The sequence below is a fragment of the Amborella trichopoda genome, chromosome 13 (assembly GCF_054954075.1).
Source record: "Amborella trichopoda isolate Santa Cruz 75 chromosome 13, AtrichopodaSantaCruz75HAP2 v2.0, whole genome shotgun sequence".
Lineage (NCBI taxonomy): Eukaryota > Viridiplantae > Streptophyta > Magnoliopsida > Amborellales > Amborellaceae > Amborella > Amborella trichopoda.
In genome coordinates, this window is record NC_142348.1 from 34,773,199 (window position 1) to 34,784,686 (window position 11,488).

Below are 11,488 nucleotides of genomic sequence, written 5' to 3' on the forward strand. Positions count from 1 at the left end.
CTCACATTCTTGAACGTTTCCCTTAAATGATATAATTCTGATTTTCTTTCCTCATCGTCCTCCCCACCCCAAAACGGGGACAGATCCCCATGAACCATGATATCTTTGCAGAAACTTCTCAAGTTTTTCTTTTCTTTTATCTACAAAACATAGAAGAGAAAAAGAAAATTGTCTTTATAAAAGCAAAAAAAAAAGAAAAGAAAAAGAAGAAAAAACAATAAACGAATACCAATTTAGGAGCAATTCGTCTTCTCTTCTCGTTCACTTTGGCATCCAAGTTTTGTCTTTTCCTATGGTTTTAGGGAGGGAAACTAACAAAGAAACAGAAAAAAAACAAGTAAGACTCTCAGCTAATACCAAACCGAGGGGAAAAAAACAGATATTTAAAGAGAAAGAGAGTTTGTTTAATAAAAGAACCGGTTGTCGAAGACAACATATGACATCATCATCGGAAGTTCGTTGAGGAATCTTATATTTTCATAACACAGTTTTAAGTTTAATTATATAAATAGATATTAATTATGAGATAATTACTCTAATTAGATATGAGAATGAATGTTAATCCTTTTATAAAGAGGATATTACATGATAACTGTTAAGAAGCTGCTTCAGCGGTTTAGAGGCATAATATTTGGGTGAATAAAGATCGAGAGGGATTTGAATGAACTTATCATAAGTTTATAATAAACTTATGATAAAAATTAAACTTATGATAAACAATAAACTTATGATAAACTTATGATAAACAGTAAACTTTTGATAAACTTATAATAAACAATAAACTTATGATAAACTTTTGATAAACAGTAAACTTTTGATAAACTTATAATAAACAATAAACTTATGATAAACTTATGATAAACAAAAAATAATAAACTTATGATAAACAATAAACTTATGATAGACGTATGCTAAACTATAAACTTATGATAAACTTATAATTTACATTATGATAAACTTATGATAAACTATAAACTTATGATAAACAATAAACTTATGATCGACTTATGATAAACAATAAACTTATGATAAACTTATCATAAACAATAAACCTATCATAAACTTATCATAAGTAATAAACTTATCATAAACAATAAACTTATGATAAGTTTATGATAAACTTATGATAAGTTTATGATAAACTTATGATATGTTTATCATAAACAAAGCTTATCAAAACAAAACTTATCAAAACAATAAACTTATCATAAACCCAAAACTTATCATAAACTTATGATAAGCTTATTATAAACCCAAAACAAAATAATAAACTTATCATAAACCCAAAACTTATCATAGACTTATGATAAACTTATCATAAACCCAAAACAAAATAATAAACTTATCATAAACCCTAAACAAAATAAACTTATGATAAACCCTAAACAAAACAATAAACACAAGAAATAAACAAAAGAATTAAACGAATAACTTCTACTTATCATAAACCTTTGAAACTTAGAAAATGGAAAAAACTAGAACAAAAAAAAGCAAAAAAAAGTTATCAAAAAAAAAAAAAAAAATCCACATCAACTTATCAAAATTTACTCACATACTTAACATCAACTTATCAAAATTTACTTACATTCTTGAACGTTTCCCTTAAATAATCTAATTTTGATTTTTTTTCCTCATCTTCCTCCCCACCCCAAAACGGGGAGGGATCCCCATAAACCATGATTTCTTTGCAGAAACTTCTCAAGTTTTTTTCTTCTTTTATCTACAAAATATAGAAGAGAAAAAAGAAAACTGTCTTTATAAAAGAAAACAATAATAAAAAAAAGATAAACAAATACTAAATTAGGAGCAATTCTTCTTCTCTTCTCGTTGACTTTGGCATCCAGGTTTTGTCTTTTGCTGTGGTTTTAGAGAGAGAAACTAACAAAGAAACCGAAAAAAAACAAGTAAGACTCATCTAACACCAAACCGAGGGGAAAAACAGATATTTAGAGAGAGTTAAAATTTATAATTATACAATTACCCAAAAATTAAATAATTATACATAGATAACCAAATCTTGTATTTTATTTGTTAATTTATTTATATTATAAATTATATAATGTATTCTTTTTTGTTATAGTTGTAATAATTTTTTTAAAATTAAATGATATTATAAAACAAATTTTAAATTTAAAGTTATTTGTATGGTAAGTAATTATAAAATACAAGCCAATAATTTCAATTTTAATGTATAATATTATAGTTAGTTAAGTTGTGATAATTTTGAACAAATAAAGAGAATTAATAAATGTTTAATGTGATACTAATTTCACTTTATACGAGGAATTAATTTTTTAATCTTATAATATGAAAGTTTTTTCTAATTTTATTAATTATTTTGATGTAATATTATAATACTATATTATAATTTATAATTACACAGACATCCAAACAAGAAAACAACGTTTCAATATTCACATTTTTTGAAAATAATGAAACTACATAATGCACTACTCTTAATTTCTTTTAAAAACTAAAATTACACTATTTTTAGAGATTTATAGTAAATTTTTTTAAAACTTTTGGGATGAGACTTGTTGATTCGGTCGATTCTCCGATCCAACATGCCAATCTATCGATCCGACACGATTTTTGGGGTTGATGATCCGGATCGCCAATTCGTTTTTTTAAACCATGTTGTATACAATTCCATATATAATATAGGTGCAGTTGGATATAGAGCTGATGCTCTAAACAATCAAAGTAAAGTGCACCTTCAAATAGTATCGAGAAATGTGGTTTCAATAATGGAAATCTTTGTGATATCCTTAAAATATATTTTCATCTTTAATTATAAAATTATAAGCCTCAAAATAGTGTAGATTGTAGATCGAGCGGATATATGAAAACTTGAAAATCTTGGAAATCGACGGTCCAAAAATATGTTACAAGATGCACTATTTCCAAAACTTGAGCAAATTTTTTTTTCTGTCTATACATCTTGATGATCAATTTGATGAATTTTAGGCACCAAAAAAACTCTTTCAATGAAAATTTTGAGGAGGACTCTAATTTGATTGTTTAGAGCCTCGACTCTATATAAACATTTTCCATATAATATAATCTTATAGGAAATATGCTTAAATTAAGAGATTGTATACAATGAGACCATTTATACAAGGTGGTCCCAACTACTTACAACCATCCCATATATACAATGAGACCATTTATCTTTTTATACACGGTGGTCCCAACTACTTACAACCGTCCCATGTAAAATTTGTAACTTGGATATGTAACAAACTCCCTAGATTTTCTCTTCCTTTGAGCTTGGTCAAGAATAATTGCATCCACCCATTTTTACATCCAATGGTTAAAGATTAATGTGGCCACCTTGTACTTATTCTAAACTTCCCCTTAAATTGAAGGTCTTCTGTTTAACACGTGCAACATGCCTCAAAAGTTTCCAACCCGATCCATCAAAACCGAGACACGAATTGCATGAAACACCTGCGCTCTGTATATCAAAGCTTTACATGTACATATAAAAGATTGCTTCCTATCCTTTTATGTGTTGATCAAGATTTGCTTGTTATCCCTTTTCTCTGTGGCGAGAGCACGACAAAAGATATATATATGAATAGGCAGCGATTAGAGAGACAGTGAGGGGCTTCTTTGCATGGAAATCTAGGGCAAGGGTGTTGCTTCCGGCTTCCCTTGAAAAAGAGAGAAACCATGTCTGCCGTAGTCTGTAGGAAGAGATCCTTTTTCGAAGAGCTTCACTCCCCTTCCCCATCTCTTTCTTTGAAGAGGCTTCGCTGTTCTGGAGGTTCTACTTCTCTGATTCTGTTGTCTGTTCCCTCTCCTCCTTCCCCTCCTCCCCCTCCTCCTTTCCCTCTCTCTCATCTCATGGAGCTTTTCCCCAGTATGGATGAACAGGTACTTCTATCTCTAAAACTCTTTCTTTATAGGTTTTGCCTCTCTGTTTTCTCAATCTCCTTCCTTTCATTATTAGGTATTTTAGGGGATTGTATGATGTACTTCTCGTTTTGAATTATCTGTATCGGTTTATTTTGTCTATTCAGTGCGGTTTTGATGCAATGAATTTATGGATTAATATCACTATGAACTTTGGTATTTGTGTCGGTTTAATTTGTCTGCTAAAGATGTTTTTTTTGCAATACCTTGAAGATTGGTAATCATCATAAATGAGGTGCAGTGGCCCTTTTTTTTTTTGTTTTTTGTAGTTCATTCGGTATATGCACCCTTGTACCCAAAAGCTTGATTCATGTTGATTTGTCATGTGATGTATATATATTTTTAACTTTCCTATTTTCTAGATTTTAGGTTTGGAGCTATTTTGAATTTCTAGCTTTATTTAGGGTCTTTTGTGGTTGTAGAGAACTGAGGGGTATAGTTGGAAGATAAATATTAAATAGAGGAAGGATTAGGTTTTAATATTGCTTAGGGTTTCGTAGGAGCAAGTTAGACCTTTTTCTCCTTGAGAATTTGTGTTTTTTTAGCTGTAGAGAATTGAGGGGTATATTTGAAGTTGAATATTAAATGGGAATGTATATTGTGAGACCATTTACCATTGTTACAAAGATGTCACAATCACTCCTAGCCATTAGATGTGAAATTGGATGGCTTGGGGTGTGTTATGAAGTTCGAGAAATTTTTTTTTTTTTTTGAACTTTTGAGTCTAGTCAATGACACGCAACCCCCTAATTTATAATTTGATGGATAAAAGTGGTTGTGACCTCCTTGTACTAAAAGTAAATACTCATTGTATATTTTTTCATATTAAATAGATGTAGGGCTAGGATTTAATAATGATTAGAGTTTCTTGAGGAGTAAATTCTGTCTTAGGGTTGTCTTTTTCCATAAATATGCTACTATTGGACCCAAAAAAAAAGAAGAAGAAAAAAATAGATCATTTTGGGTCTTGGGAATAGATGTTTTTGGGGTGGATCTGCAGATCCTGAGAGAGGATATAATCTTTCCATCCTTTATTTTTCTCTCATATTTTTTTGGTTCATTTATTTTTATTCCTCCTCTTCCCTACATCAATTTGTACCATGAATTGATCCAAGAATGTAATTATGATATTTTTATTTATGACTTCATATTGTAATCAGTTCTTTAATTGTTTGTATATTGGCAATGCATAACGTTCCAAATTGATGCTGGATTACTTTGGTTATAGTGAGAAAACAGCTGAACCCTTTTTTCTGATGCAAGATGTTATGCATTGAGTTGCGATTTGAACTATATCTTATACAGTTTAATCCTTCTTGCAAGAAACTATTATAAAGCATGGACATTATCATACCTTTCAGAAATCCAGTTTTACTATTCTGCGAGAACGTTTTTAATGGGATGAAGGTTTACATTTACATTTTTAAATTTTTACATTCTGTGATAAGAGTTGTTTTTTGCTCACTATCAGTGTTTAGATTCCCCATTGTGTTAACTTCGGGAAAAATTTTGGTTACTTTGCTCGCATTTGATTGAATATTTTTTAGTTGGCTTAGCACGATCCTGACTTGGGCTATTTTACATTGGTCAGATTGTACATGCACAATCTTTGTTGCCCACATATGCAAGAATTTTTTTTTCTTTCTCAATCTGAAGTAATATTTTCCACATTGATGGACATGTTTGTTGTTTTTGTTTTTATGGGCATGTGATGTTTGGATAATCATGATAGCACAATGTTCTTGTGAACTACGAATCCATAGGGGGTTTGTCTATCTCTTGGTAGATTAGGTAGCTATTTGGAAAAATCAAATGAATGGAACTTGTTCTACAATTTCCAAGTATCTGATTTTTTGTAGGATATCCCCAAACTCTTTGTTTGCATAATTAGAATCAATATATTTTCATTAACCTAAATATGGAAAGTGGGCTCTTGAGAAACATTGTAAATACAGCTAGGCCTGAACAATAAATGCAAGTCCAATTCTTTCATATAAAATGCTTCTTATAATCCTTCGACAAGAATCATTTTGTTTAATCACTTTTCTTCTTAATTATCAAAAGGAAATCACTTTTGGTCTTAGCAGAAACTGTCAAACAGATTGATGAATACACTATTGGCACTGCTTGAAGTTTGACAATGTAGTTATGAGCATTTGGCAGATAGCATATCTGGTAACTTTTTCAACTATGTACAGGGGTTGTGCTGTGTGGGAAATCTCGCACCTTTAATGAGGATCTCTCCATTTATCTAATATTCTGCATATACGGTGTGGGAGACAGTCTAATGAGGGTCTCTCAAATTTTCTAAACAGCTAATTTGAGATTTGTTCTGGTTGTTTGGAGAAGTTTTTAGGATTCTATGAATGTGATGCCTGTTGTCGGGGTACCTCTATTTTGTTGTTGTGGTGTTTGTTATTATATTTTTCCTTCTTGAATCTTAGGGTTGCGAATATGCTAAAGTCCAATTTGTCATCTAATTGGTGTTTTAGTCTAATGGCCCCGTTCCATTTTGTAAAATAGTTATAAGAATAAGAATTCCACTCCAGAATGACAATATAAAAGAAATTTGTGATTTCAGGAATGGTTTGATGGGAATAAGATATTCTTTTTGTTAAAGAAGCTCTCCTAAAAAGCAATCTTTTTCTCATAAGGATGGTTCTTTTGTCGTATGGTTCTAAAATTGGGCTTGTGTTTTTTCTGGCGTCTTTGTGGAAAGATCATCTTCTATTGTTATTATTTTTGTAGGTCATCTTATATTAGTTCTCAATTGAGTTTGCCTCTTACAATTCTTCTTGCTGATGTTATTGGTCCTACTAACCAATCTGGGTTTGAATCTTTCAGCTTCTTGAGAAAGCTTTACTAGAATCTGGACATGATTTAGATTCTGCCATCAGGAGTTTGAATAACTTATGCTTGGGATCTTGCGAGGGGCAATTGGTTCCCACGGCAACAGAACCTGATGTGAGCACTGCGGCAAATACTAAATTATCTTCTGAAGGTGTGTCTCTGCATGATAGTTTTAGGTTAAAATATAGATGTTATTTATGTTAAAATAGTAACAGTTTGTGCAGCTAAGATATGAATGTCCTTATGGATAAGATGCATCTATAGATGTTGTTTGTGGATGCATTTTTCTTTTTTAAATAAAGCACTACAGTTTTGATTGATCGAAAGCTTCAAGTTTGGGCTGGTAATGAACTGATATTCATGAAGCAGCTATTATTTTTAGTTTAGTTTTTTGTTCTGCATGCACTCCTTTTTCATTTTAACAAAAGAAAAAAATTTGACATCGGATGGTGTTGCCGGTATCGTCATGTGACAAGTGAAAATATGTGCATAAAGGGGGACAAGAAGCAAACATTCAAACTTCATTATGTTACAATCTTTATTTATTTAACCTTTTAAGATAAGTTGCCTTATATATAAGTTGACCTTATATTTATACACTCACACACACATGTAGACAAAATTACCAAAGCCCCCTGAAGTTGGCAGTCTACAGATTGAGTGCTCTATTGGCACGAGCAGCATAGACAGTGAGAAAGAGGAAGAGGAAAAAAAGAGAGAGGGGGGCGGGGAGGGGGGAAGGCAAAAAACCAAGCCCGAAGCCCGAAGCAACCCACAACTCGGGTACTTGAACAAAAAATATCTCCTCCAACATACAAAAACGCGCTGCCCACATGTTGGGAGCTCAATTAAAAAAAAGGGGAGGGATTACTTGTAAAGCTTGTAGCCTATAAGAAATAGACCAACAACTGCGGAAGGCGGTGGGAAAAAGGAGAGGGGGGAAGAGAAGGGGAAGGAGTAAGAGAGAGGTGTCACTTTAGAAAAAGGCGAATGAGATGAACAAGAAGCATCATGTGGGAGATAATGTGAGTTGTGAGCCCTCCATGGAGGTTGAGAGGTCCTAGTGGCCCACAAGATAATATTCTTAGAGTCTCCTTCCACAGTAAAAAAATCTACACCGATAGGGACCGGAAGCAAAGACTTTAGGCTCTCTAGCTTTGCCATTGATGCAACTGAAGAAGAGTTAGTGTGTCTTAGGTGCCTTGAAAAGGAGAGGATGTCCCCTTTATGGCTCGCCAAGCTACCCCTAACCTAAGGGACCTTGTTTTCTGAGGGAGCACCTGTCCATGTTGAGCTTAAAGGAGCCCATTGCTTTTTTTGTTGTTGTTTTTGTTTTTTATTGTGGGGGGGCACCTAGCCATTCAACAGTAAATTGGTTAAACAAAGCTTGAGGCATGAGGCGATGCTCTTCGAAAATCCTGGCATTTCTCTCCTTCCAACCAAAGAAAGCCAAAACTGAAGCTCCCAATTGAAGACCACCTAACTTGGTAAAAGGAGCGGACATTCAAACAATGAGTTGTTGAAACCTTTGTCCCTTGCCAACATCGTATCGCGAGTCAAAGTCCAGGAGAATGCTCGAACATTGTGCGGCACAGGGGCTGACCAGATTCTAGAGAAGTAGGAGATAGGTGGTGGGGAAGGCAAGAGGGTTGCATAAAAGGATGCCACCAAGAAAGTTCTGGTTGGGGCTGGAGACCACAGTAATGGGTCTGTTTCTTCCAGGGGAACAAAGAAGTCTTGGAGGAGGACAAGCAATTGTGCAAGGGCCACGCTCTCTGATTCTGAGGGGGCCCTCCTAAAAGTTGGGGACAAAACTAGATGTCCAGCTTGGGTTTCTGCTGAGATCGCAATCATGGAGTCCTTGCCTCTGGAAATCTCTAGGAGTTTCGAGCAACTAAGTCCTAAAGTTTGATCCCCATCCCCAAATGATTCCAGAGTTCGATTGTCAGTCCTACCAACTTTGAACATAACCAAACTTCTAAAAGCTTGGGCACACTTCGCAATGCAAGGCCAGGTCCTTGAGGTATGATGTTGAAGACATTTTGGTTTCCATCTTCTTCTTCCAAGCAATATTTAGCTATGACCTCTCTCTAAAGCTGGGTGTTGTTCGTTGTTATTCTCATGTGCCACTTGCCAAGCAAGGCCAAGTTGTTTTGTTTAAGCCACCTAATGCTAAAGCGTCCCCTAGGTTAAAGACAACATACCTGGTCCTAGGGTAGGAGGTGGAACTATAGTTGATGTCAACGCCTTTGATTCTGATTTGCTTCAGGAATTGGAATTGTAGAATCGTATGTGCCAGATGATTACTAAAAAAGCCTATTTTAGCTTTTGCTTGGACAAGTTTATTTGAGAAAGTTAGGATGTGTTGTTTGGTAGAATGGTTCAATTTAACATGTAGTTACCCGAAGCGATTCGGAAACTGAATCAGTTTAGGAATCAAAAGCATAGAACCGATTTAGTGAGAAAAGATATGGTGACTTTTGGTCTTATTGAAGGTTATGACTATCATGGAGAAGAATGGAGGAAGATGATTCATATAGCTGACACCACATCATTGGGATAAGTCTTTGACGATGATGATGAATCACGAAATCACCGCCGGCTGGAAAATTCCTGTTTTTGGATTCAACATCCATACAAGAGGTATTGTGGGGGATGAGATTCCTATTTTTAGGAATCAAGATTCGACCAAAATAAAATCAAGATCCCTACATAGATGGAATCGAGATTCCTAGCGCCTTGGAATCGAGTTTCCGACCAAGTTGGAATTGACTAATAGAGAATCGAGATTTCTTCATTTATAGAATCGAGATGGAATTGAGAGGGAAACAACACATGTCTCAATACCATTCATGGGCCGACATGCCATACATATTAGTTTACATTATTTGTATTACATTGTTTCTAATATCTTGGAGTTACAATCTCTCCATTGGATCAATACAATTCATACCTAATGAATTAAGTAAAGAACGTGGTCTACCACCACTTTGGTTTCTATTGGTCATTTGATGCTAAAAAATATGACTACACCATGTAGCTTGAGATTGAGTGTCTAGCTCGAGTAGTTTGATGCCTTTGAAACTTCTAAACATCACTTCTTAGAGAAAAGCAAAAAGAAAAAATAAGTGGGGAGGGGGGAAGTGGTGGAATTCCAATAAATGTAGAAACCAATTTCAACAACTGAAGAATTGAAATTTACGAATTGCGGAATCGAGAATCAATAAATATCGGAAATGAGATTCTTTAAGTATTGGAATGGAAATTCCTAAAATAAGGAATCGAGATTCTAACGGGTTCCGTGAAGATTCCTTGTCGGAATCACCTAATCAGGATTCCGAATTAGAATCGCGACTTTCAGTGAGGGACCCAGGTAACTATGGTCCAACATCAATTGGAAGTGCTTCTCTAATTGAAAAATTCTGAGTATGCCTGCTTTGTGAAATATCTTCTTGCTTACAATGTGGTCTAAATACTTGATTGGACTTTTGAATAAGAAAGCAAAATTACAAGCTTTTGTCATGTAGCATATGCATCGTATGGATTAGAAACTTAGAATGGAGTTTTGTTTAATTCACAGGTCTAGTGAATGGAGACAATGCCCCATCAACTAATGAAGATACCCCAAGTGTCATCCCAAAGGATGGTGCAGCATGGGTGGAGTTGTTTGTGAGGGAGATGATGAATGCTTCTAACGTGGATGATGCAAGAGCTCGTGCTTCAATGCTCTTGAAAGCATTAGAAAAATCTATTGGGTCACATGCTGATGCTGTAGCAGCAGACAACATTCACAAGGTACATACATCATATAGAACCAGGCTATGATAGTAACTATACCTACTATTTTGTTTTTCGTTTTGACAAGATTATTTTGAGTTATGTTGTCCTGGACTTGGGGCTTTTGAGCAGGAGAATTTGTTTCTCAAGGAACATGTGGAAGTGCTCCTTCAAGAGAACAACATTCTGAAGCGAGCAGTAACCATCCAACATGAACGAATAAAGGAATATGATGAGAGATGTAGGGAGATGGAGCACCTCAAACAGATTTTGTCACAGTATCATGAGCAGGTCCGAAATCTTGAGGTGAGGAGCTGAGCACCCAATTGATCCTTCCCCCTTCTATGTCCGAAGTGTTTTTTCTCTCTCTCTCTGTTTTGTGTGTGAAGTATATGTGTGTGTGTGTATTTTTTTGTGTGTGTTGAGTAGTTATTTTTCTTTGATTGGCAGATGAATAACTACACGCTAAAAATCTATCTTCGGCAAGCTCAGCAGAATAGCTCCATTCCGGGCCGTTTCCATCCTGATGTGTTTTAATTTGGTGGTTGGTTTAATGCCTTGATTGAGCATCATGTTACATTTAAAGTATTAAATAAATATTATTTCCATGTATCAATCAGAGCGAATCTGTTTTAAAAGGTTCTGTATACTGCAGACGCATAAATCATTGATGTGAATTTACAAAAATGTCAATTAAGATTTGACCTGCCATTACGTATCGTACAAAGTTCTTAAGCAATATGAAGCACAAATGGCACAGGGAATGTACAACTGTATGCAATGATTCACTCGTTGGGAAGAAGCGATTTAATGGAGCTTGAGGTGTAGCCTTAGCATTGTTCGCAAAATCGGCTGATCTAATTGCTAACTGTCCGGTTAGATACTAGCCGGTTCTAGTTTTGGATGGTTAGGGTGCAACCAGTATTTTTAAAAAAAATTCAAA

At 34.4% G+C, this 11,488-nt stretch overlaps 1 protein-coding gene across 1 annotated transcript; it reads left to right on the forward strand.

The window, feature by feature from the left end:
• Positions 1-3,520: 3,520 nt before the first annotated feature.
• On the forward strand, positions 3,521-11,256 carry LOC18448986 (uncharacterized). The gene is made up of 5 exons (XM_011630552.3): positions 3,521-3,879; positions 6,763-6,919; positions 10,349-10,563; positions 10,678-10,851; positions 10,996-11,256. Exons 1-5 carry the CDS (start codon positions 3,676-3,678, stop codon positions 11,080-11,082), a joined length of 837 nt encoding a protein of 278 aa, XP_011628854.1. The 5' UTR covers positions 3,521-3,675; the 3' UTR covers positions 11,083-11,256.
• Positions 11,257-11,488: the final 232 nt, after the last annotated feature.